Genomic DNA, 27,041 nt, shown 5'->3' on the forward strand with positions numbered 1-27,041 from the left:
AAGCACCGCGATGTCGTGACAGTGAAGGGTCGCTCCATCAGCATCCACCACTGCTGCGTGTCCAGTTGAGCAAGAGAGCCTGCATGCAATGGTCAGCAAAGTGTCTATATACATAGATTCATTCAGCGTTCATTCATTCACGGGATCCTTCCAGAAACACGGGAGCCTCTGAATCTGGGCAGGGGAGACATTATTCCAGAGAGTGGGGTTCGGGTGCCTGATAAGCTGCAGTTTATATTTTGTACCTATTGTTTATGCAACGCAAGCTCAGCCGGCCACTGAACGCTATAGAGCGAAGACCCTCCGGGCAGCAGCGGGCTAAGTTGACAGGGACGGTCCTATGAGATGGGGGTGGGGGACTCACTGGAGCGGATGAGGAACTCACTCTGGGCACGGCCATTCACCAGGAATGAGAAGGGCATTTGGGAGTGCCTAACGGCCTTGCGCGCGCCAGAGGAATGGATGGATGTCTATGGGAAACAGTCCAATATATGCCCCGGGTGGGTACTTGACAGAAGGGTGGTCCCGCGTCCAATAGGCTTGTGCCTTATAAATCTGACAGGGTTGGGTCAGGGTCAGTCTCGTCACAGATTTCTTGACTGGTTAGTAGGCATGAAAGTCCAGTGGGGCTAAGGTTGGTCATTTGCAAGCCACACTGGACTTGCCAGGAAGCTGCAGCAGCAGGGTCATCGGGGTCTATTTACAGCTCTGTGATTGTACCGAATCTCCGAGTTCTTTTGGAGATCGGCTCTTTTCCGTTGTTTGGCACTGATGGTTACATTCGTCCCTATAGGATTTCCATGCAGTCAATTGCCACCAGGGCACCGTTCCACATAGTGAAGGTGCACACCATGCGACTGGACTTGGGATGCTACCCACAGCAGGACACGAGGGAGTGGGGGGGACTGGATTACATTTTAAATAAATAATAGAACTCCATATGTATTTTCTGGTCAGTACGTGTTGATCTCAGATATGTTAAATTTTGCATCTTTCCATGGTCTACCTGGTAAATACATTTGCAATTCAATTCATAGGGGCCCAGGTATCTGCAGCGTTTACCTCGAGTAACACGTTTTAAAAGGTGTGCACACTTTAAAGTCAGACCCGAAGGTAGAGGCGTGGGCAGAACCCCGGATCTCTCTGGCACAGTCACAATCGCTCTCTGTTCCTAAACCGTTCCTAAACCGTTCGAAGTTAGAGAGCTGTTAACAGTAACTTTTCCCTGAATTTCCCATTAGCAGCCTAAGCTGTTTGCAGGAGATAAAACCTGTGTAATTGGATCAGCCTTCAGCGCAGCCCCTCCCCCAGAGGGCAGTGTTTGCACACAATCGAAGTCACCTTGATTGGCGCGGTTTCTTTTCTTTGGAGAAGTCTCCGGGGAGTCTGTTTGCTGGATGTTGAGGGGTTTCGTGTTTGTTCTGTACCTCTCGGTGCAAAGTTTATGGCATTTGTGTTTTTTTTTTAACTTGTGCCATCTTATGAACATCGAAACACGCAACAGTGCTCAGCGGTTAAATCGACTGTAAAAAGTTGCCAGTGAAGGCACAGGACGTGGGAGAGGGGAGGTGACGAGAGACGCGTTGGAAGAGACAATACACAAACCAAGAGGTCGCCTCATGGAGAGAGACACCTGTGTCTTTTAGTAAACACCTCGTTCTTGTTTGCTGGTGCCATGCCGCGCCTCCGTCTGAATTGGGCACTTCTGCCAGACAGGCGTCCTGCTGCTTTGCTTTCAAAATGTGTAGAGTGAACGGACTGCTGACGTCTTTTTCCCCAGACATGCTCACTAGATACCCCTCTTTTCCAGTTTTCGTCTTTATCCTCATAAACTGCAGCAGTTTGAGCTGGGAAGCATAAAAGGACATTTATGTGATCGCCCAGCCATCTGGGATTAAGCAGCCACGTCACTTCCGGCGCCAAAGTTTCCCTCAACAGTGTTGAAAAGAAACTGCACTTAAAGGAACATTAATTTGTATTTGCACTCACCATCACCCTTTCTCTCACTTGTGACCATTTTATAGTTTTCGAAAAGGGTCGCATGGTGTAGCGGAAAGACCAAACATGAGGGTGCCTCTCGTGTGGTATAAACACTGATAGTCAATGCCTTGGATTTTATGGGCCCAATTTACATTTCTCTAAAATCCAGACTAGCACGCTCGTACACCAGGAACCCCACACACTGAACAAACGAGAACCGCACTTAGTGAGAGTGAATGGAGTAACAGGGAGATTTCTTGACCTTTTATTTATGTTTGAAATCATTTTATTTTTATCATGGAAGTCGGGGTGGAAAGAATTCTTTTGATAGGGGACTCAAATATTACGGAAAAAACGTTTGCAAGTGACAGATCTGCCGCGGAGCGTTCATTTACGACACTGTAAAAAACAGAAAACTTTCTAAAGACGTTTTTAGGATATACCTGTTGGACAAACAAGAGAGACGGGTGCCTTTTGCTGGAGCTGTGTGAGAATGCTGCTGCCCTAAATAAGAATGGTCTTTCTCAGACTCAACACTTTGCTAGATCTTTGAGTGTATGGCAACTGAGTGATGATGGGTTTGTAGTCCAATGCTAGAGCAGTTAGACGAAGAGTACATGGTCTAGTTGTAGTGCTAAGTGATGCAGGACTCATAGTACAGTAGTAGATCAGTGTGATGAAGAGTACATAGTCTAGTAGTAGAGCTGAGTCATGCCAGGCTTGTGATCCGGTGAGAGCAGTGTGATGAAGAGTACATGGTCAAGTAGTAGAGTGCATGGTCTAGTAGTAGAGCTGAGTGATGCCGGCTTGTGGTCCAGGGGTATAACTGTGTGATGCCGTACTGATGACCTAATGGTAAAGCTGTACAATGGGAGTGCGTAATCTGGGTTTCCATTAGCCTGACCTGCCTGTGAACATCTCTGAGCAAAACCGAGCAAGAAGTCTCACTGAGTGCCTGTATCTTATGCTCTATGTACCCCCAGAAACGGTTCTTTTCATTATGGATGATCTTTCTAAGCTTCCAGGTGGTGTCATCTTGAGCTCTATAGACTTTTTTCAGGCACTAAAATCAGCATTGCCTGAGAGGAAATAAATGTTACGAGAAGTGGCAAAGTCCAACTGCAGAGTAGAACTGTCAATATTATTGTTTTTTATTGACATTGGTGTAGCACGCAACTCGTATACCCACTTTTGCAATCTGGATCCTCATCACGCATGGACTGGCTGACCATGTGTCTCATGGACTTCATACTGAAAATGCTTCCCAAGGGTGAGATTATTTTTGTAGGCCCAGAATTGAACAAACTACACGGAGGACCCCCAAGGATGTACAGTTGGTGGCACCTTCACAACAGATCAAGCAAAGTCCTGGACAGTAAGCCAAAGAGGATATGCCAAGTGACATTGACTGAGTTTTTAGTTTCACCTCTTCTCACAGGAAAGTGATGTCTTGTTCCAACATATGAAACTTCTGTTTACCTGCAGTGGATAAGGCACAGAACGTGGGATGAAAATATCCTTGGCTTCCTCCAACTAAGTTGACCATATAGAAGTCGTACAAGGACTAAAACAGCGGATGAGGTGATTCCAGGAATACAGAGTTCTTCCAGGGAAGTCAGCTGGGTTTTGGCAACCACTTGGGTTTTAATGTCTATACACAATGGATTATGTCTATAAACATTATATTTCTACACCATCCAGCTGAAAATTTCACGACATTCAGCACAACTCTGTATGCAGATGCCCTATAGTTTACACACGGACTTGGCGAGATGTCATATAAAGATCCAGTCTGCCTACGTATTATCCACAGCCAACAAGTCCTAAAGTGGCCATTAGCTTTTCTCAATCAGTATAGATTTGTACTGATCGCTGTGATGCGTGTTATTGAGCATGTGTAGATGTAACATTAAGTTCACTTCAGTGGGTTTAAGGTACAGAAATAGAAACAAAAAGTCGGCGTACAAAGTGGAAAAGTAAACATATACATTACTAAAAAGCAGAATACACCAAAAAGTCCAAACAAGCAGCCAACAAAACCTCATTAATTAGTGTGGAGAAAGGGAGAGGGTTGGGTTATTTATACGAGTTAGCATTAGAGTAAGGTATGGTGTGAGGTATGAGGTTACGAGTAAGGGGTAAGATTAGTAACGGGGCAAGAGTTGGGAACAGAGCAATGGGCATGGTTTTGTTTCTGGTAACTTTTGGATTTGGGCTAGAGTAAGGCGTGGTGACCTCTACTTAATGGGGTGGTGGGGGGAGGAGGGGTAAATGAAAACCAGAAAAAAACACTTACCTGTAGGCTGGCCTCCACCTCTCTGTCCTCTTAGGCTCTTGGCTCCACTCCAGGAGCAGGCAGCACCCAGGATCACAGATTCCCCTAGCCTATCATGATGCTGTGTTACAGCAGCGTTATGATTGCTCTGAGCACCGTGGTTCACAGTGGTGGCTGCTCTGGGCAGTAGTAGTGGGGAGGGGCAAGGGGAGAGGAGGTTAAAAAAAATCACGTAGATGCTTTCCCCCTCTCCTCTCCTAATGTGAGAACCGGAAGCAGGAAACACCCAGGCTCCCCTAAGCCAATCACGATGCTGCTGTCACCATGACTTGGTTGAGATTATAGTAAGATTTAGTGTTAGGATTGTGGTAAGTGATGGTTTAAAGTTAGGTTATGGGATGAGGTTAGATGCCTGAAGATCAAAGTGATGATGTTAGAAGAAGCAGTGGTGGCTGGCAGGGAATGAGTGTGGGGGGCGGGGTACAAAATATTTTTTTTAAAAACACTTACCTCCTTGCAGCCGTATCCATCATTGCTGATGAGTCCCAGAAGCTCACAGGCTCCCCCAAGCTAATCACAACGCTGATGTTGTGATGGTCTGAGCGCTGTGGTTGGGTGCTCAGATGGGGACAGGGAGCCTATGCATGTTCTCCACCCAGGCTGTGGATTACAGCCTGGTGGAGAACAGCCTAAGTGCGCATGACTGTTTGGCTGGCCCAAGACGGCCGGCCAAACAGTCATGCACACTTAGTATGCATGAACCAATCCTCCTCCTTCTGCCAACAGTCCAGTAGCAACGAAAAATAAAATGATAAGTTATTATCATTTTATTTTTCCCTTTTCCACTGCTCTGAGAGCAGTGGGGCCGGAGCTCCTCTGCCTTAGCCGAGGAGCCACCCCAGAGAAGGTGCTTGAGAAGGGTGGTACCGGAGGTAGCATGAGAGCATCCCTTTTAAATTGGCGCAGTCAGCTTGCTATCAGGTATGGAAAAGGGTTAGGGTTTTAAAAGGAGTAACAGTTAAGTGTTAGAATAAAGGCTAATTAATGAGCTAGTACAGTTCCTAAATTTAGTAATAATCATTTTTTTTTACCGCCACATTTTTGTATTTTCCATCGATCTACATTAGCCAGGCCTTGTTTACCTCTTCTTTTTCACCTCTTTTTTGCAGTGTAGTTTTTGCCCTCTGCTTACAGTCCTTCAAAGCAGTGCTGCTGCTGGTCTGAGAGCAAAGGAAAGGGGGGAAGATGTTGTAGAGGAAAGGAGTGAGGATTGTATGTAATGATAAGGGTATTGGTTATTGCTGAGATCTAGCTGAAATAGGCAATTTTCCAAGCATTTCTGAAGCTGTTTTGGCTGATTTGTCAAGGTACAGTCCCCTTCTCTTTTCCTTCTTACCAGTTCGACTGTTTCAGCAAGTCTCCATTTCAGATCTTAAAATATTATTTGCTTGTTGGAATTTATTCAGGGTGTAGGAAGAGGAATTTCAGCAATTTCCACCAAGAAACCTTAAGCCTACAACTTTCTATTTTATTCTTGGAGATTGATGAAGCTTTGTAGAAACGCCCCTGAATTTGCATCTTCTTTTTCCTCAAATGTTTTTTCACAGTTTCCATATCTATGCTGTGTTTGCCACGTGAGCAAACGTGTCCAATATATAAAATGAATATATTACGCTCTCTCCGGGGAATAGCAATTTGTGGGGCTATTTCTACAAAGGTTATTTTTAAGTTGCTACAGGAGGCAGCTTCTACAGGGAGGGTCCATACACGTACATGAGATGACTAACACCTGGGCCATTCTGTCCGGATACATAGGAGAGACAAATTCAGCATGGGGCAGTGTTACTCCTGTGAGACATGAAATACAAACGCAGAGGACTACTATTACATGGGATATTAGGCAAGATGTTTTGATGTTACCAACATTGTTTATATCATAAACTTACTTACCTACATAGGCTTTCAGCCAGCCCTATTCTTCCATTGGTCTGATGTGCCATTCAACATTTCCTACCACCCACTACACCACACAGTATGGGGCAGTGGGTCAGCCCACGTCAGCTGCTGGCTAGCTTCACTCTGCGTAAGAGCAGTGTTCTCTTCACAAGGAACTCATCCACAAGCAAAGTAGTTCCCTTCGGTGCAGGAACCATTTGGCAATTTGTGCTTTTTGAGACAAAAAAGGGTTTTGCTTTTAAGCAACATTTTTTTAATTTTCAAGGGCTCAGTAGCTCCCCAACAATAACCTTTTACAAAAAAAAAAGATAAAACAAGCACTAACAAACCCAAAAGGCTGATAGCTAATATCAAGTTTATTGACTTTGCCAATGCTTGTTGAAATATGGGGCCATTTCTACATGGGAGATTCTTAACTGCAAAAAATGAAGCCACTTCTTCCTATGAAGTAATTTACAGAGGGAAGGCACTGCTGGTTCTGTGGACATCTCATGTATCTGTTCTGATACATGAGAGATTCTTTACTGATACAGGGGACACTTCTGTATGGGAGACTGGGAGAGTTTGTACTCATTTAAGGCATCACTTCTTTATGGGTAATACTGTACTGATGCTAGGGACCGCTTTTAGAGGATGATTGTGACTTGATCCACAAATTTGCTTTGCCGCTCCGGAGCCCGGAAGGTGACTCGGCCTTGCTCCATGTTTTAACAGGCCCAGCTCTGTCTGCCACTAAGCAGCCTCTGTTTTCCTTGGTATTACTAATTAAAGGTAGTAGTGCTCGGAAGGAGCTATACTTAGCTTCCTCTGAATCAGCCAGCAGGGAAGAGGTGTTTTTTTGGGATCTTGTTGTTTCTGGCTTCTCTTATCCTGAGAGCCCCAGGCAGTAAAGCTAGACCTGGATTTTTGCCCAGCGAAGGGTGGGTACCAGGCGGGTGGCACCCCAAGGAGGAAGAAGGCAAGAAGGTTGCAGAAGGTCAATGAGTTGGTGTTTGTCGCAGCATTTTTCAGGGAGGGTCTGTGGTTCTTATTGACAACTCTTGGCGGCGCCACCATGAGGAGCCATCAGTCCCTCGCCATAGCACGCCGTTACTGCATCTGTATGGCAGTGATTCACAGGGGCGATACTCGCGTTATACGCTTGTTGTATGAATCTACATTATTTCTATCTCTGGGCTTCGGGGGTCTTGCGCCCCCCCCAAACTACTGACGTTGTGCCAATCACTGCCCTCGTACATTTCAGTAGAACACTCATTTATCCAAAGCACTTCAAGGTAGGCTCACTCCACCATCCCTTGCCTCCTACCGTCTAGTGGTGAAGGCTCACTCATTCCTGCATCACTGGCTGCATACACTTCAATAGTCTGACTCATTCCTCAGGCGCTGTGTAATATACGTCAGTGCATTCTCATTTCCACCCCAAACCCATGGTTGGTACAGTCCACCTAGCACAGACTCCTGTTCCTTCATTCCCACCTGACTGCCTCCGGGGCGCCGACTGTGTCACACTGGAGGCCGCACAGTGTGGTCATTCTCACACAGGACAAGGTGTTCCTGCCAAGATAAGCATGAAAGAATGTTCTCCTCCGCCCACCCCCTCTATTTCTCAGTCACTTTTCTCCGCTCCTTCTGTCCCAAATGTAAGAGAAATAGCCTCGCGTCATATTGTTGGTTCTCCGTGTCTGAACACTGAGTACCTCTGGACTTCCGTCCTGGGGTCGATTCTTGCCATTTTGTGTATTACATTACCTCCTCGTCCTGTCTTCCTCGCCACAGTAATAAACATATGAGCCTCCGGCTCCACACAGAACTCCAAGTAAAATAAAAGAGCAGCGCTCTAGTCTCCCCTCCCTCCTCCAATATGGCCCCAGAGGCTTCATCCAATCCTATAAAAGGATACATATCAACCAGCACGACCTGTTCTTTTTTTCTGCACTTCTCCGAGTGCTATGTTTTTCCCTGCTGGTCAGGTGAGTGGGGCTGGGATCCTGCTTGAGCTGTCCCCTTCTGCCCTTTTGGTATTGAGTTTGGGGGTAGTAGTGTTGTGCTAGTGTTGTTTTTCTATGCACTTTGTGGATTGTGTTTTTCATTTTGTCTCGTACTTTTAAATTTTCTTGCCCCCTTCTTTTGCCATTATTGCCTCTCGTCCTGCTTTAGCGGACTTCTGGGCTTGTTCTTTCGGCTTGTTTTGCGGGACGCATGGGTTCCTGGAAGCCGTTTTTCTTTTGTTTCCGACCGCGCGTCCTGCTGAGCGGGCGTTGCGCGGCCGGGTGCCTTTGCTCTGGGGGCCGGAGGCTCCCGTCGCACTTCCCTACCTGCTGCCGAGGCGGGGTGCACTTGCTGTGGGGGCCGGAGGCTCCCGGTCGCATTTCCCTACCTGCTGCCGAGGCCGGGTGCACTTGCTGTGGGGGCCGGAGGCTCCCGGTCGCATTTCCCTACCTGCTGCCGGGGCCGGGTGCGCTTGTTGTGGGGGCCGGAGGCTCCCGGCCGCATTCCTTGCCTGCTGCAGTTCTGGGCATATTCTTTAGCTGCGATCAGCTTTCGGATTTCTCCGACCACGCAAGGCGGTATTTGGCTGTCTTTTTGCGCATGCGCGCGGCTCTTCTTCAATGCATTTATGTGTTTGGAGTCATGCTTGGGTTGATTTATGTGGTTGCCTAGCTACCTCGGGGCCTTTTTCGGCCAGGCATGTTGTCCTGTTCATTGCTTGTGTTGACTCCACTCGTCCACTCGTGTGTGGATGTGATGGGGCGTGGTTCTCTAGCCTTTCCTGCTCCTGGGTCCTTGCAATGGACTTCTGGGTCAGAGGTGGCAATTCATTATTTTGATTTGTTGCGGCTTTGATTCCTTCTGCTATGGCTATGGCATTGCAGGGTCAGGTGCCTGTTCCTCCTGATGATGAGGCGTAGGTGGTTGACGCTACTGCTGCTGATTCTGTCGTTGTTGTGGACGTTGATGTCCGGGGTCGCTTTGTGCTGGGTGCTGCCTAATGGTGGTGCTGGGTTACATTCGTGTGAACTTGGTGTTTCCTGCATTTTTGGTGGATCTAGTGGACGTTCTGTTTTCGCGGTATCAGCGCCCTGGGACTGATTCTTTGCCTATACGTTCTTCTGTTTTGATATGGATACATGTATGGAAGTATGTGGTCAGGGGTTCGTTTTCACGTTTTTGTGTACACGATACCCGCTGCGGGATTTTGCTGTGCGTAATGGTGGGTGCGGTGAAGCGCACTTTTGCAGCTGCATTGTTTTTCTATCATCTTCTACACTGGCGTTCTAGGAGCAGCGGGTGCGCCTGCTTTCTGGTGTTTTCCTTTGTTCTTCGCTCCTGGATAGATGGTGCTGCGCTGTATATTCTCCACTGAGTGCTTTTGTTCATTCCTGGATGGTCGGCCCTTTCATGGAAGGGGGCGTGGCCGGGGTACTCTTTTCTTTGACAAGTCCCGGTTCTCTGGTGCTTCTGCCTCCTCCGCTCCCACTTCCTATTCATGTAGGGCTCGCTCCTGGTGTCGGCCCGGTTGGGGGTCGTCTCCCTTGATTCATAGACTATTGACGCGTGACTGTGTCGGACATACGGGTTCTTCGAGTGGTTTCGAGGGGTGTTCGTCTTGAGTTTTCCCAGACTCCCCCAGACTGTTTCAAGGCCACGCCTTGTCCCGGAGACCCTGTAAGGAGATTGGCGCTTTTGGGACGGCATCGATTCCCTGGTGGTCAGGAGGGCGGTGATTCCTGTTCCCCGCGATCAATTGGGGTTGGGTGTGTATTCCATCCTGTTCCTGATGTCCGTGCGCACTGGGGTTCTTCGGTCAGTGATGGACCTAACGTGGTTGTATGCTTGCATCCCTCACATGAAGTTCAATGTGGTTTCGCTTCGGTTGATCCTTCCTCTGATGTCTCAGGGCGTCTTCCTTGCTTCAATGGTCTTGTGTGATGCTTATATGCATATCCCTGTTCCTCCAGCCTCTCTGTGATTTCTCCAGTTTTGCGTGCTGGGTCGTCATTTCCTTTTCCAGGTACTGCCCCTTGGGCTCTGCTCTGCTCCTAGGATCTTTACTAAGGTTCTGGCTCCTCTTATTGGACATTTGCATGGGGAGGGCGTCAGTGTTTTTCCTTATCTGGACGACATTTGTTTATGCTTCTTCTCTTCCTGAGGCGGAGTTGCATGTCCAGTGGGTGTGCCATGTCCTGGAGCATCATGGGTTCCTAGTGATTGTGCCGATGTCCTCCCTGGTTCCTGCGCGGGAATTGGCTTTCATTGGGGCTCTGTGCAGGACTCTGTTGGGGATGGTGTTCCTGCCCCCTCCCGGGATTCTGTCCCTGATGTCTGCAGTTCGTGACCTGTTGTTGGGGCGTTCTCATCCTGTGAGCCTTTGGTTGAAGGTTCGGGTTCTGATGTCGGCGTCGTTTTTGACGGTGCCGTGGGCTCGCCTCCACATGTACCCGGTGGGGTCCCGCGTTTTGTCGCATTGGGACCCCTGTTCCCTCGATATGGGTATTTTGGTTCATTTGTCGGAGGATGTTCGGGTGGTCCTGTGTTGGTGGTTGGACGGAGGTCGTCTGTCCAAGGGCCGCCCTTTTCTGATTGTTCCCACCCGCATGGTCACTACCGATGCCAGCCTGCTGGGGTGGGGTGCTAATCTGGGGGATTCGACGACTCAGGGGGTTTGGCCTCAGTCTGTATTGTCATGTTCCTCCAACTACAAGGAGCTGAAGGCCGTCCTTCTGGGTCTGTTGGACTTCTCGGATCTTGTTCAGGGTCACCACGTGCAGATCCGGACGGACAATCAGGTTGTGATGTCTTATGTGAACCATCAAGGGGGGTGCAGGGTTCGCTCCCTCAGTTGCCTGGCTCGTCGGATTGGTTCTTGGGCGGAGGTGCATCTGGAGTCCCTGTCTGCCATCTACCTGCCCGGTGCGGAGAACACTATGGCGGATTGTCTGAGCCGGGTGTTTCCTTCCATGGGGTCCTTGTCTCTCAAGAGGTGGATGTTCAGGAGGTTGCAGGTGATGTTTGGGTGTCCGATTGTGGACCTGTTTGCCTCCCAGGACAATGCCCAGACCCGTTGTTTTTGCACGATTATGCCTTGCCGGGATGCCTGGAGGGTGGACGCCCTTTTGTTCCCTTGGCCGGAGGGTCTGCTGTATGCTTTCCCCCTGTTCCCCTGCTTCCAGCTGTGTTACTGAAGATCTAGAGGGAGGGGTCGTTGGTGCTTCTGATTGCTCCTTGTTGGCGGCGGCGCCCTTGGTTTCCCCTTCTGAAGGAATTGACTGTGTCTCCGGGGTGGCCCTTGCCGTTCGTGCCGTACCCTCTGATGGGTCCCTTCTTCCTCTGCCTGTGTTCCGTTCCCTGGGTCTGCGGGCCTGGCTCTTGAGAGGGAGTCTCTGATACGTGAGGGTTGTTCGGTGGCTGTGGCTGGTGTCATTCAACAGTCCCGGAGGCCTTCTACGCTTAAGTCTTACGCCAAGCATTGGGATCATTTTGCTTCTTGGTGTGTTGTTCATGGACTGACGTTGGATTCTTTGGATCCGGCTCGCATTCTGGACTTTCTGAACGATGGGTTTGTGTTGGGATTGGCCATTTCGACCCTTCGGGCTCAGTGGGCCGCCATTCGGGCTTTTCATGTCCTGCCTTTGGTTTCCATTTCTCCGTTGGTTGCTCGACTTTTTAAGTCTCTTTCTTTCCGGCGACCACGTCCTATCTTGTGTCCTCCTCCTTGGGACCTTCCTTTGGTTTTGCGTTCCTTGCAATTGGCTCCTTTCGAGCCTTTGGAGTCTGTGGACCTGAAGTTTTTGACTCTCAAGGTGGTGTTTCTGGTGGCGATTGCCTCTGCCAGGCGTGTGGGGGAGTTGGGGGCTTTCCTTCGTTCTGCCCCGTTTTTGTTGGTTTTGGCGGACCGTGTGGTCTTGCGCCCTCATCCCACTTTTGTTCCTAAAGTGTATTCTTTTTTCACCGGTCTGCCGAGGTGGTTCTTCCGGTTCTGTGTCCTGATCCCTCCTCGGCTGGAGAGTCCCTTTTGCACCTATTTGATGTTCGGCGTGCCTTGCTGATTTACATTTCTCGCACTTCTCCCTTTTGTAAGGTTGACTGCTTGTTTGTGAATTATGGTTTGTCACGTCAGGGTCTGAAGCCCTCACTGTCTACGATAAGTCGGTGGATTAAGGAAGCCATTCTTTTGGCTTATGCTTCGGTCTCTGTGGTTCCTTCTCTCCCTGTTCAGGGTCGTTCCACCAGGTCTGTGGCTGTGTCCTGGGCTTCTTTCAAAGGGGTGTCTATGGAGGATGTTTGCAGGGCTGCTACGTGGTCTTCTCCACATACTTTCATGAGCCATTACCGCCTCCAGATTGGGGGTGGAGGTTCTGTTTCGTTTGCCTCTTCTGTTTTATCTGCTGGGGTACCTTAAGAGGTTGTCCATTTTTTGGGTTGTTATGCCTCTGTATATTAAAATATGTTTCGCTGCACTGATGGTGTGGTCTGTTTCCTTACATGAAGCTGATTGCTTTGGTATCGGCTCATATGTTTATTACTGTGGCGAGGAAGACAGGACGAGGAGGTAATGCCCCGGTTACTTACCGGTAATCTTCATTACTCCGAGTCCATGTCTTCCTCGCCACAGTATAGTTTCCCTTCCCTCCCGGCCCTGGTGGTGGCTTCATGTCTGCGGCTTGGTTTTTCAGGTCGTGCTGGTTGATATGTATCCTTTTATAGGATTGGATGAAGCCTCTGGGGCCATATTGGAGGAGGGAGGGGAGACTAGAGCGCTGCTCTTTTATTTTACCTGGAGTTCTGTGTGGAGCCGGAGGCTCATATGTTTATTACTGTGGCGAGGAAGACATGGACTCGGAGTAATGAAGATTACCGGTAAGTAACCGGGGCATTCCAACACAAGACTGTCACTTCTTGAACCTCCATACTGTTGTCAGGAACAGTTTTCTGATTGGACGTGAAAGAAATATAATCACTGATGATTGGATCGAAGTAAGGCCTCATATTATTGGAACCTGACGCTGTCTGTAGCACTACGAGGAACTGGGGCTTTAGTTGACTTAAAAAGTGAAAAAATATGGCGGACGTGTCCTTGAGGAATACTGAGCCTTTATAATTTATGGGGAACAATATAGCAGAAAACAGATTTAAAGGTGTTGGAATACTATACAACATATATATTTGGTGTCCACTATAACATGGTGTATTGCTAATCAGTTTAAATTAACTTTGCAATTTATGCATATGTTTACAATACAACTAATTCTGTCTCATTTACTATATAAAACAGCAGTAATAACGCACCATTGAAGTTTCTGAGCTAAAGAACGTTATAATCATTGTTACGTGTAGAAATCATTGCAGGCCGAAAGGACAAAATGACAGCAGCTTAAAATCACAGAAAGAAGTCAGTCGGGGGGTGTAACGGACAGGGATGACGCGCGGTGCCATCATATGACGCGCACAGTGGGCTGAGTCATGCCAAGGCTCTTGTTGACCCATCTTTGGATAACCATGGTGATGTCCTAAGTCAGCCTCAAGTACTGCAGGGGAACAGAAGAGACAAGAAGACGCATGCACATGAGAATAGGGCTTTGTGGGGGAGCGGCCGACCAGCGGGAGGCCTGCTACCCCCAGGGGGTTTTGGGGCCCCGGGAGGGGGGTAGAGCCGGCAACACAGGTGGGCTGGGTTCCTTTTAGGGCTTGGGCTACATTGGGCTGGCTTGGACTTCCTTGGGCTGGGGAGGGGATAAAACCGGACATTTTGTGTCACTGGCCACCATTTTGGTGGCAAGTGACACAGCAGCCGGAGGGACCTGTACTCGAGCGTTCCAGTTGGGGTGGGGGGCTGTTAGGTAGTTCATATTTAGTGCAGTTTAGTTTTGTATGGCACAGGCCAAGGGTTTTGTGTTTGTAAGGTGCACTTGCTTCCAATAAAGCGGCCTTTGTCACTCCTTATATTGTGTTTGTGGTCGGTTTCTGTCTCCTCCCTCTCTCCCGATGGGCCCCAAAGGAGAGGAAGAAGATGGTTCGTGTTCAATGCCTGTGTAGTGCTGCTGTTAGGCTGCCTCAACACCCCAGGGCAGAGGAGCGAGGGGAGATTAGAGAGAACGGCATAGGCAACTGAAAATAAGGTTTTAGGGTGCGACCAGTCCCTAATTCGGAATAATTGTCAAACATAGTGAGATTCTGTGTAACTCTTGCACCTGCGCTTTTTTCTGGGCACTTTACTTTTAAGGCCTTGCATCGCTTTATTTATATATATATATAAAATTATATTGTGGTATAAAAGTTGTTCCAACTCTTTTATAGTCATTCAGTTTTTTCTGACTTGATACGGTCGACTGCATTGGTTATATATGTTGACCGTGTCTAGTGTAATAATGTTTTGCCTTTTGTTACGACATATTCTGCGGAATAGTGTCCAGCCGTTATTTATGAGTTTGTAGTGAAGCCTCGTTTTGTAGCTGTGCTCTCGCTGCTCTCTTGCTGGTGAGTGGTGAGTCTGACTGCCTTTCGCTGCTGTTGGTGGTTGTAAAGCAAGAGTCGCACGGGGCCCTGGCCCCCTCCGTACCTGGCCAGATACTTCCTTCCAAGTCCACGTGATGAATGTGTTAGGAACTAGCTGTTCCAGACGAATAGCTAGACAGGAACTGACTGTCTCTTCGCTCTGTTCTCGAGAGAGTGACTCACTCGCCCAGGTGAAGGGGAAGGTCTTATCGGCAGGTGACTTCACACCGGCCATCTTCTTGCTCTTTGCCTGCTTCGTCCTTCAAAACAAGACATTCAGCAGTACACCTTTATACATGCGCTGCGCCATTCCTTGGGGCTTGCAGTGCGCTGCACTCTTGGCCTTTTATTGATGCATTACAAAACCCTTTATCAAAATAAATCAATAATCGATTATGCAACTGCCTTTCATCGATTTGATCTTGATAATCACCTCAATGCAATTTAGTTTTCAAAGTAGCTCTAAATTTAGTCAATTAAATGAGGAAACGAGAGAAGCAGCAAAGAATTGTGATGGTGATCAAACCGAGCCTACCCTGATCGGAAGGATTTAGAAGAAGGAAACAGAGTTAGCTGAAAAGGTAGATCAAATGAAATGAGAATACAGGTGGTGGAGATGCAAGAAGTATTTCCAGTTTTCGGTACAGTAAATTCTAGGCGCTTGAGTGCATTTTTTGTGTATTTGGTTCTCGTAACGGATGCCAGGGCAACAGGTCTTTCCTGCACTGGTGGCGACAAGAGTGGGTATCTTCAATTAGTTTCCCTTTGGAGGTAACCAGTGTCATTTTAAGGATTTGGGGGTCCCTGGACAAGAGATACTTTAAGGGCCCTTGTTTAAAACACCTTTCAATGTAATTATTAATTTTCTGCTAAATCAAGGCTGATAATGCTTCCAATATCGCATTGTATGTTAATGGCAGAGATGGAGAAACAGACCGGAAGGAAATAGAAAGTTCACTTTTCAAGCGGTCCCTTGGAAGTGGCAGCTCTGTGCAATTTCCCACTTTGCCCATGGCTTCAAAACCTAGGTCACAGTCATCAAGGCTGGTATTACTACAGAGGGTAATACCTTTAGAGCCATAACATAAATTAAAACCTCTTGTGGGAGAAGCTGTGGAAGCTAGGTATTGACCAATCAGCCCTTTACTTGATTCAAGCATTGCATACCAATCCTGTACAAGAGTGAAGGGTGCATTGGAGTGCGCGTGGCCTTCAGCAATCAAGTCTGTGCTCACAGCCATTTTATTTCATTGGTAAATATCGGATCACATAGCTGGGCAGAAACATTGCTAACACAATGAAATGTACCTTAGTCTGCATTGAAAACTGAACTGTTACATATTTAGACTGTTTCAAAGTACATGAGAACCAGGTCGTTTAACAACAGCACTGTAATTAATTCACTCAAAAGGCATCAAATAATTGTGTAGTATACATGTAGCAGTTGAAAACCCTAAAGCGTGTGATGGGGTATTGCGTTTTGGTAAACAGTGTATTAATTTTCAGTCAAATGTAACCATATGTGTTCTTCAAAAATAAGGACTCAACCTGATCAATAAACTATCTGCTTTTCATTTAAATATATAAGAACGGGATTGAAGATACAAACACAAGAATATGCTAAATAAAAGGCAGAATTTGCAACTAGCAAACAATCCACCCATCACAGTTCTGATTAAATCAATTCATAGGAATCCAGAAACGCTCTCCTGACATCCCCAAGTCCTTTAAATGATCAGTGTTTTTAATAATTCATACTTTAAGGTTTTGACCACCGTTTTTTCCTCTCCTGTGACTTCAGTTTTACTTTCGCCTTTTGCTTCTCCTAGTTTAATATCAACAGTTTAACTTCTATCAGTCCACAAAAAATCTAGGACTTAGCTAAGCCTTTGCACCTTTGACCACTACTTCGTTTCTTCCAAAGAACATCAACATTCCATTAGGAGGTATTAAAGGCCTGCATTTTCCTACACACCCCCAGCGCTGATCTCTCTCGTGTTGGGGCAATTCATAGAGCTTGTAGGGAGACCAGTATACTCTCAGAAGATTTACGTTGAATAAGATACAATCCTAAATCTGATATTGTTTTATGTACAATTTGTACTAAGGCTTTTTTTTTTACCAACCTAGAAATAAAATAACTTTAACTGGATAAGGCACATTTGTAAACGTTTCATAAGCTCATCACAATCTGTATTCATGTATATAAATCCTGTTTTTTTTTGTTTGTTGTTGCAGAGGTAACTAACTCGCTGTTCCCCTTCACCGTCTACCCATCTTCGCATCACTTTCTCTGTAGCCATGGAGAGCAAAGAGGAGGTCAGCGACACAGACAGCGTGATCATCGTGCAGTCAGGTACCACAACCCTCAAGTCTACTGACCTGTGCACCTGGAGCATTTACCACCGAACTTGCCATTTCCCCCATAACAATATCTTTAAAGGTTAATTCGGAGGATAACTTTGTTAGACAAGTTACCTTTTAAGGTTATGTTATGTTATGTTATGTTATTAAAATTTCTAGAGCGCACAGCTGCCCCAGCAAAGGGGCGTCCTGGCGCTTTGACAGATGCTATAACATAACACACTAAAAAGATTAGCCAGAAACTGGAAAGAGGAAAGTTTTAATGGCCTGCCTGAAGGCAAACATATCCTCAAGAGCACGAATGTGGACTGGTAGCGAGTTCCATAGGCCAGCCGCTAGAACCCTAAAAGAACGGCCACCCATCCTGCTCAACCTGAAGCGTGGGCAGACAGCCAAATGGAGACCCTCCGATCTTAAAGATCTCGATGGCACATAGGGTGTAAGCAGAGTAACAAGTGCCGGTGGCGAAGAAGTTTTCAAAATTTTGAAGGCCAGACACAGCGCCTTGAACTTGATTCGCTGTCTGACCGGGAGCCAATGCAAGGCCATGATGGTGCCCGACACCGAACAGTGTCTGGGAAGGCCCACAATGGCTCGTGCCGCGGCATTTTGTACTCTTTGGAGCCTAGAGGCCTCCGCTTGATTCACCCCTAACAACAGTGAGCTACCGTAGTCCAGCCTAGATAGTATTGAGGCCTGAACTACGAGCTGTCTGGTAGGGGGATCAAAGTACTTCAAGACTGGCCTAATACCACGCAGTATTCCATAACATGTGGCAGCCACCTTCATGGTGTGGTCCTTGAAGGAAAGTGCAGAGTCTACCCAGACTCCTAGATTTCTCACTCCAGCCACTGGAATAGGTGTGACACCAAGCTCTGACGGCCACCACTGATTACCCCATAGCTCAGCTTGCTTCCCAAGAACCAATACCTCCGTTTTGGTGGCATTCAACTGGAGGCAGTTGGTGCGAAGCCAGCTTGCTACTGCCAAGAGACCCGCACGGAATCTCGAAGCTGCTACCTCGGGGTCTCCGCTAAGTGTCACCGCTAGCTGTGTGTCGTCCGCATATGAGGCCATCGTAAGGCCCCACTGTTTGACGACACCAGCCAACGGTTTCACATAGAGATTAAATATAGTCGGGCTCAGTGAAGATCCCTGAGGAACCCCCGTCTTCAGGGGGTAAGTAGTGGATTGGCCAGGTGGTATAGCCACTTTAAAAGTACGATCAGCCAGAAAGGACCGGAACCATTGGAGAGCGACATCCGTCACTCCCGCCTCCTGTAAGCGCTGGATAAGTATTTGGTGGGACACAGTATCGAAAGCAGCGCTTAAATCTAATAATATAAGCGCTGCGGTATGACCCATGTCAAGTACCTGGCGAAGATGTTCCAAGATGTAAAGTAGTGCCTTCTCGGTACTGTGTCCTGACCTAAATCCATTCTGGCTGGGGTCCAAGATCTGGTTGCAAGCCAGATGCTCGGACAGAACCGAGTTGACATGCGCTTCTGTTACCTTGGCAATCCACGGCAACAGGGAGATAGGTCGGTAATTTTCTGGCAGTCGGGGGTCAGAATTTGCTTTTTTTAATATGGGGGTAACCACTGCCTGCTTCCAGGCCGCGGGTACAGTTCCAGAAGACAGGGACATATTAATGAGATCCAGTATGGGATTACGACACAGCGGGGAGAGTGTATTAATGAAGGCAGGCTTCAGCGGGTCCGCCGGGGAACCTGATTTGACCTTGAGGCTGAGTCTGTCAAAAGCCTCAACCGACAATTCAGGTAAGATAGCCAGAGGCTCATGATCCAATGTATCAGAGACAGTGGCTTCTCGATCCTGGTGGAGTGTGTCGAACCCGTGATATATTTTTTCCACTTTCTCCACAAAAAAAGAGGCCAGTTTATCACAGTGTGAGTCTGTGCAAATCGCCTCTGCTGAGGATCTATTTTTCATTAGGTCCTTCAGTACCTTAAAAATCAGTTTTGAGCGGTTGGTACTGGTGGCAAATTCCTGGGCATAAAATGCAGCTCTAGCTCTGCATATAGCTCTGTGATAAAACTTTAACTCAGTGAAATACCGGATTTTCTGGGCCGGGTCATATGAGCGTCTCCATTCCCTCTCTGTCTTACGGCAGGATCTTTTCAATTCTGCCAAAGACTCGTTATACCAGGGGCTAGGTACTTTTGTTCGGCCTTTCGCCCATCGTAAAGGTATCAGAGAGTCCAAGGCGTCAGTTACCCACAGGCAAAACTGTTGGTAGCCTTGTTCCACATTGGTGAGATTGTTTAAAGGTTTCCGCTCTAATATACCGTAGAACTCCTCCAGCGTAAGTTTATACCACGGCCTTTTAAGAGTTAGCCTTTCCCTGGATATAAACGGCTTGTCATGGACCGGGCAAAGTGCCTCTACAAGTAGATGATCAGTCCACCCTATCCTCCTTGGATCTGACACCCTTAACCCCTCGAGTGTGGAAAAGAAGGGGTCAAGGATATGGCCTCCAACATGAGTTGGACGGGTGACAAGCTGAATAAGTTGGAGAGCTTCCAAGTCAGCCAACAGGGAGCTAACGGTAGTGGATGACCCATTATCAAAATGGATGTTAAGGTCACCCAGAATATTAAAGTTGGCACAGCCCAATGCTATAGGACTGACCATATCGGCCAAGGCGGATCTAAATACCGAGTCATTGCCGGGGGGGCGGTAGACCAGCAGCCCACTGAAGGTGAACTGATGGGAGAAGGCGACTTTAAAAATGGCGCTTTCACATGCGGGTAGTCCTGATGGCTTCCATTCTGCTGGGAAGCAGGATTTGACAGCCATAGCAATGCCACCACCTCTTGTGGTCCTATTAGAGGTGAAGATGGTATAGTTCTGGGGAAATGCCAAGTTCAATATGGCAGAGTCAGAGTCCTGAAGCCAGGTTTCTGTCATTAAGAAAACGTCTGGATCCTCTTTATCTATCAAGTCATAGATGGACAGGTGGTGCTTTACAAGAGATCTCACATTAAGACACCAAATACGGAGATCTCGCGAAACAGCACGAGGCCGTATGACAGGGACGACGTTTTCCAAGGATCGTATTTTGGTTGGGCTCTTAAGAGACCAGCCTTCACAAACGCAGCTGTAAGGGCCAACTAAAGGGTCCACAGGCTTACACACAGAGCTTCTGGACCGATGACCTATGGCCAACAGCTCCGAACGTGTATAAAATATCATACCTGGCAGCGCGATGAAACGCTGAGATAGCAATTACGACCGAGCCTGCCCTGCCCCGCGCTGCCTCGACGCGGACGAGCGCAGACGGGCAGGACTCAGGCACGACTCCGGCTAAGCGACGGCGTCCACAACTGCGCGTCCCGCTGCGCGGGAGGGGGGAGCTTTAAATAGGCTCTCCAATCGTGGCGCGAGCGCGAGGACGCTCCAAGATGGCGCCTAAAGCTAGACTTACTGCCCAATCCAAGATGGCGCCCGCAGTGAGCCACCCCCGGGATCCAGGCCCGCCAAAACGGCAGTGCGGGAAACAATTATGTGCGGAATGGGGACGGGGGCAAGACCCTGTTAAAACCAGGGGAAAGTGCAGAAAAGAAAGAAAATCAAAATACAAAATCAGGTAAGTTAAAACAAGCGCGCTAGCAATAGCGCTGGCAACAGCAAATATTGCGCGTTAAAATCAGCATCTGTCAAGACCTGACAAGAGCCAGGGTCCGCCTTAAATAGGCTCTCCAATCGTGGCGCGAGCGCGAGGACGCTCCAAGATGGCGCCTAAAGCTAGACTTACTGCCCAATCCAAGATGGCGCCCGCAGTGAGCCACCCCCGGGATCCAGGCCCGCCAAAACGGCAGTGCGGGAAACAATTATGTGCGGAATGGGGACGGGGGCAAGACCCTGTTAAAACCAGGGGAAAGTGCAGAAAAGAAAGAAAATCAAAATACAAAATCAGGTAAGTTAAAACAAGCGCGCTAGCAATAGCGCTGGCAACAGCAAATATTGCGCGTTAAAATCAGCATCTGTCAAGACCTGACAAGAGCCAGGGTCCGCCTTAAATAGGCTCTCCAATCGTGGCGCGAGCGCGAGGACGCTCCAAGATGGCGCCTAAAGCTAGACTTACTGCCCAATCCAAGATGGCGCCCGCAGTGAGCCACCCCCGGGATCCAGGCCCGCCAAAACGGCAGTGCGGGAAACAATTATGTGCGGAATGGGGACGGGGGCAAGACCCTGTTAAAACCAGGGGAAAGTGCAGAAAAGAAAGAAAATCAAAATACAAAATCAGGTAAGTTAAAACAAGCGCGCTAGCAATAGCGCTGGCAACAGCAAATATTGCGCGTTAAAATCAGCATCTGTCAAGACCTGACAAGAGCCAGGGTCCGCCTTAAATAGGCTCTCCAATCGTGGCGCGAGCGCGAGGACGCTCCAAGATGGCGCCTAAAGCTAGACTTACTGCCCAATCCAAGATGGCGCCCGCAGTGAGCCACCCCCGGGATCCAGGCCCGCCAAAACGGCAGTGCGGGAAACAATTATGTGCGGAATGGGGACGGGGGCAAGACCCTGTTAAAACCAGGGGAAAGTGCAGAAAAGAAAGAAAATCAAAATACAAAATCAGGTAAGTTAAAACAAGCGCGCTAGCAATAGCGCTGGCAACAGCAAATATTGCGCGTTAAAATCAGCATCTGTCAAGGTCCACTTACTAAGCAAGAATATACCAGTTGGCAAGTAGAACTGCCTAGGAAGTAGGCAATCTATGAATGTATGTGCCTCAGAGCCCACCTCACTGGGAGGTAACGGAGCCGTGAACAGAGGGTGGTAGACCAGGGATTCGATTCAGGTTGTTTATAGAATTCTTGATGTTAAAGCCTTTATAGTTGTCTACAGGTTCGTACCTTGTGAACTCTGCCCTTCTGTAAACGGTTGTCAACAAACTCCTTTCACATTTCCTTCTGGGAAGGTGTCCACTACTACGAAACGAAACCTATGGTAGGCTTTGCTTTTATTAGTAGCAACGTTTTGTATTTAGCATTGCTTTTCTTATCTGAGTTCCAGGCTCCTTGTTCTGTTTCTGTAAGTAGTGTGTGGTGCATCTCTGCTGCAGTTCGACTGACCATGTTCCAATGGTCAGTAGGAGATTGCTCTTGCACTGATAGGGTGTTTGCTTTGTGGAGTCTGTCGCCATATGTGCTTGTTCCAGCAGATGGATCTTAACAAGTCACCACCGCATGAGCTATGCACAAAGTAGAAGTTAAATATATTCCCATACCTAGCTATATGTTGTTGCCTCCTTCTTACAGAGGTACACACTTGCCCTAAAACCACAAATGAAATGTTGTGTTTCATAGCAATCAAACTTCGGCTAGATTAGGCAGTGAGTGTTGTTTGTGAAAGGTAACATGCCCTACAGACACTACTCCTAATTTCTTTATTGAGCAATTCTTTCACTACAAGAGGTAACACAAGGGGTAGAAACTTTTCAAGAGTCAGAAACTTGTTACATTTACTATTAAAAAAAGGAATAAAATAAAATTGTCTTGGTATTATGTAAAGGAGACAGAGACAAATCTAATCCAGATAGCTGTCCCATCTACTACAAGTATGAGGCTATTTTATTTACGTCAAAATCCTTAGCCCAGCCAGGCGTATTGGTGTTAATTGCTATTATGAAGAGTCACCTATATAGATTGACAAGGTTGTCCTTGACCTTGTATTTAACACACAGGGCAATATTTCTGACTTATGACTGTTTCATAATGAGATTCCTATCTTATTTCATATATAAAACAAGTATTTCCAATAGTCTTATGTCTCTGAAAAACTCAAGTAATACTCAGAATACTAACTTTAATCTTAGTATCCAGTCTAATTTCTTTTGTTTGATACGCAGAGCCTTATAGGAGTCCCCCTAGGGAGGCTTTGGCTCATTTCCCAACAATTAGCCCTTGCTTCCATAACAACTTGGAATACTGCACTTCCAGGCCTACTCCGAAATCATTTGCTGTTTAAGGTTAAAGAATGGTCGCAAAATGATGACAGTTTAGGTAAGAAATCGTTTATCAAAAGAATAAAAATTGGGTAAATGGAAGAAGTTTTTGATTGGCAGATCTGACATAACTGTAAATATTAAAGAACCATTCAATGCACCTTGTGATCTTCCAGGGCCAGATCACTTGAGGTCCAACTCGCAGCACACATCTTTGATAGCCAGTGAGTACATTTTTCACCTGATGATGGAGGAATCCAACACGGGGTCGTTGGAACACCATGGCATACATTTTTCACCTGATATCCACTGTGATGTAAGAATCCAACACGGGGTCATTGGAACACCATGGCATACATGGTTCACCTGATAACCACTGTGATGTAAGAATCCAACAAGGGGTCATTGGAACGCCATGGGCGTACAGACACCATGAACGTTATTTCATGACCTTCAACAGCCGAGTAGAACATTTTGGCAGCAGTGTTACAACGTGAGAGATGGATGTGGACAAAGCGTTGCTTCATTATGTTTTGTTGTGAACTTTGAGCTTCTGTGACTCATGCTTTGGGAGTCATCGTTTGTTGCGGAAGAAACATTCTCCCACACATAATGTTTCCTGCCATGCCCAAAAATGTGAAACACAATATTTGATAGCTCTGTAGCCGAAACCATGCATGTTAGGAGAATCAGGAATTGACATATTTTTACAGTGTCCTTTTCAACCCAGGGCGTGTGCTTTGGGCTGTCTAGGGCTCGCGTTCATGGTCGAGCCAAAGATTCTTTTTAAACCTGGATGCCTTGGTTCTGGTGACATCACATCTAAATTTGATAAGCTATAGAGACCTCTTTACATGACGGGCCACAGAGCGACAAGCCAAGGCTTTAGTAGTGATCTGATGCCCACAGCATCAAAAATGGGATTCAGTTTGTAGTAAATATCTCAAAAACATATAATTCACAGATGCACAGCTGGGCTTTCAGAGTTGGGCGCAAAACCCCTTATTGCTAAATATTTGGGAGTTATGTACCTCCTCACGCCCGATTTGTAAATTTCATATTATGTTTTTGAAGTTCTAAAAAGAGCTTAAAATCAGATTCCATTAGATACTCAAGTTACACAACGCTGAGGTTCTCTGGAAGCTCAGATTCAGCTGCAGTGGGCGTTCTCGGTTTCTCTTCCTGCATAGTAGACCGAGACAATTTTTAGTTACATATTTGTTTTCACAATGGGAGTTAAACAGAGTTTAACTGGATAGACTAGCTTCCCCGCCCCTTAACACTGGTGCATTGTTTCAGCAAGTATGCAATCGGATACTACCAAACAGAAAATCTTCATTTTCATTGTTCATCTTTTGATGACGCCTTTGGGTAGCGCCTGCGGGATGCTAGCACACTCCATGCATACAGTGTTCAGAGCGAGGAGCATAACTCGTAGGATGTAGGTTTATGAATGAGTTAGTACATTTCTCATCTGGCAGAGCATATTCATATTTATGGCACCGCAATAAAAGACCGCTGTGACGCAAGAATCAAACACGGTCGCATTCCAAAACTATGGGCATTACGAAGCCATGGAAGTCATTTTATGATCTGAGCCTTTGTTCTGTGTAGTATCATTAAATGGCATTTAACTGGCTTGTAAATGGCATTCATGTTATCATGCTGCTGTTGTCCCTGTGATGGTTCAGAAACCATGCAGATGACAACTTGTGAAGCGCTCCATGTGTCCAGTGATCAGGACACAAGTGAGTTCTGTATGGCACAAGGCAATAAAAGGATATGTTTAATAGGAGTATTGCAAACATCTATGAATGAAAGATAAGCATTTTCTATGTTAGGAAGGGATTAGGACTCCTGCCCGTCTTAGCCATTTTCACTGGGTCGTTTGGTGGTGCACAGGCAGACGCACTGGGATATGAGAGAAGGTAGTAAGTCAGTCACGTGTAAGAGTGCTTGAAGTACAGTACACACTGCAGGCAGCGGTGGGGATACAGGGCATCACATGCAGTCTGGAGCCATTGCACCTGGTTGCTCTTCACTAAAGGGGCAGCAGCAGCAGTTTTGTGTACCCAGAAAGGTAATGACTCCCTGTAGTTATGCGGTGATTTTAAACAGGTTTTCAAGTTATGTTCACGTTTCTATTTTTTGAACTAGCAGAAACTTGGGGAACTTTTTCCTACTGCGCTTGCAGGTATTGCTGGCAGAAATGTCAAAGCTTGTCAGCCTGTCTGGTTGTTAATGCTCATGATGAGTTTATTACATTTAATCTCATGGGCTGTGCATTGTCTATGTCATTCAAAAATATGATTGACTTTGGTCATGGTTTGTTTAGGCCCCCAGTGCCAGTAAGTTCTTCGGATGTTCTCTTGGATGATCTACACTAAACACTAGTAGTAAATGAGTGTAAGAAACTTGGTACAAGTTACTACCAGGCAAGTGATGATGTTTCAAGATTCTGGTCAATATTTTTATCTTGCAGTCTGATTGGTGTGCCAATTCTTAAAGTGTAATACTGGCAAGCCTCAGGCCCCAAAACTGGACTTTATTGTGCATCTTCCAAATTAGTTTGTCCTGCAACTAGCCACATGTTTGCTTTTATCCTATGTAGGTTTATAATTACACTAGAGCTACCTATCATGCATATCTATGTTCTAGGGGTAGCAAATGCCACCTCTCCTTGCATACAAACATATCCCCTGACAGAGCAGGGTCTCACTCTGGACTTCCAACATATGGACTTCCTTCTCTGCAGAAGTGATGTCTTGTCCAGCTAAAGAAGGTTGGCTTGGTTTCTGAGTTCTGCCTCTTGCCCCCTCAGGTTCTGAAAGCCCAATTGCACCCATGAAGGACCTGACCCAGGCTATCAAGAAGCAGCAGAAGGCTTTGGAGGAGAAGCTGGAGGCCTGCCTGCATGAGCTGAAGATCATTTGCCTGCGGGAAGCGGTAGGTGGCCTGAGTATTGCATTCTTGGGACCTTCTGGAGGGAAACCTGCGGCACAGCATGGGGTCTTTTCTCTAAAATACTTCTCAAGGGATGAGTTTACCCAAAAGAGACCTTTAGTCCAGAACAGGGTTTTTCCAAGTGGGTCCTTCAGAAGTTGTTTCTGTAGCACAAAAGAGTGGTACATGTCCTTGCCAAAGGCTCATCAGGATTTCGAATTGGAGGAAACATCAGAGTAATTGCTTCCCAGAGTGAATAAGAAGGCAACTGTCTCCCTACAAATGGTACACATGATAAGTCTATCCACCTGTTATACTAGGGAAAGGCTGCTTATCCCACAGTATGATGCTTTCTGCTTCAAGAGGATGCTAAAACACCTCTCTAACCCAGAGAGATGTCCCCTTCCTACCCACCAAAGCAGGTAAGTGGGACCTCACAGACCAGGGAGGCCAGAGGAAGTAACAATGTCCACCCCAATTTGAGTTCAGAGACCTCTTTCAAAGCCCTTCCTCACTCTTACTAGCATTTCCACCCAGTAAGAAAATGTGTTCTCCTGCACAGTACACAAGTGTGCCTTGTCATCACTTGGACTGGTGATGTTTAGCTTTTGCAGAAATAAATATAGTTGAGAAAATGTTTTTGGCACTGCTTCTAAGAACATGTTGATGGGTCCACCAGGTGGATGGGAGATCAGACTCTCCCATGCCTTTTACCAAATTGTGCTTTAGTGACCCACTATCTCTTGCACTAGCTGATGATATTGTTTTAAACATTTGTCTTATGTAGGAGCTGACAGGGAAGCTGCCGGCAGAATTTCCACTGAAGCCTGGAGAAAAGGCCCCTCAAATCCGGCGAAGGGTGGGGACCACCTTCCGACTGGATGAGAAGACTGTCATCTCCAGAACAGAGGTAAGAGCTTGGAAGCTAGATCTTAGGTGCTGTAGTGTACACGTGAGCTCCCTCTCTACTCTCACAGAGGCTCAGGAGAGCAGAGGTTCATGGGCGTCCCACACTACTGGAGGTGCCCAAATCGGCAGTCTGAACAAGAGGGGGGATTCCAC

General features: G+C 47.1%; 1 protein-coding gene across 4 annotated transcripts in view; it reads left to right on the forward strand.

The window, feature by feature from the left end:
* INAVA (innate immunity activator) overlaps positions 1-27,041 on the forward strand; it is a 115,400-nt gene that overhangs the window by 61,193 nt on the left and 27,166 nt on the right. For 3 of the 4 annotated variants that reach the window (XM_078644228.1, XM_078644227.1, XM_078644225.1), the window contains exons 2-4: positions 16,943-17,060; positions 25,858-25,982; positions 26,767-26,889. In XM_078644228.1, the coding sequence (XP_078500354.1) occupies positions 17,006-17,060; positions 25,858-25,982; positions 26,767-26,889 (303 nt within the window). In that variant the 5' untranslated portion in view covers positions 16,943-17,005. Of the gene's footprint in view, positions 1-16,942; positions 17,191-21,743; positions 22,040-25,857; positions 25,983-26,766; positions 26,890-27,041 lie in introns of all 4 variants that reach the window. The other variant, XM_078644229.1, reaches the window with a different exon arrangement.

Source organism: Lissotriton helveticus, chromosome 5_1 (assembly GCF_964261635.1).
Source record: "Lissotriton helveticus chromosome 5_1, aLisHel1.1, whole genome shotgun sequence".
NCBI classification, from domain to species: domain Eukaryota; kingdom Metazoa; phylum Chordata; class Amphibia; order Caudata; family Salamandridae; genus Lissotriton; species Lissotriton helveticus.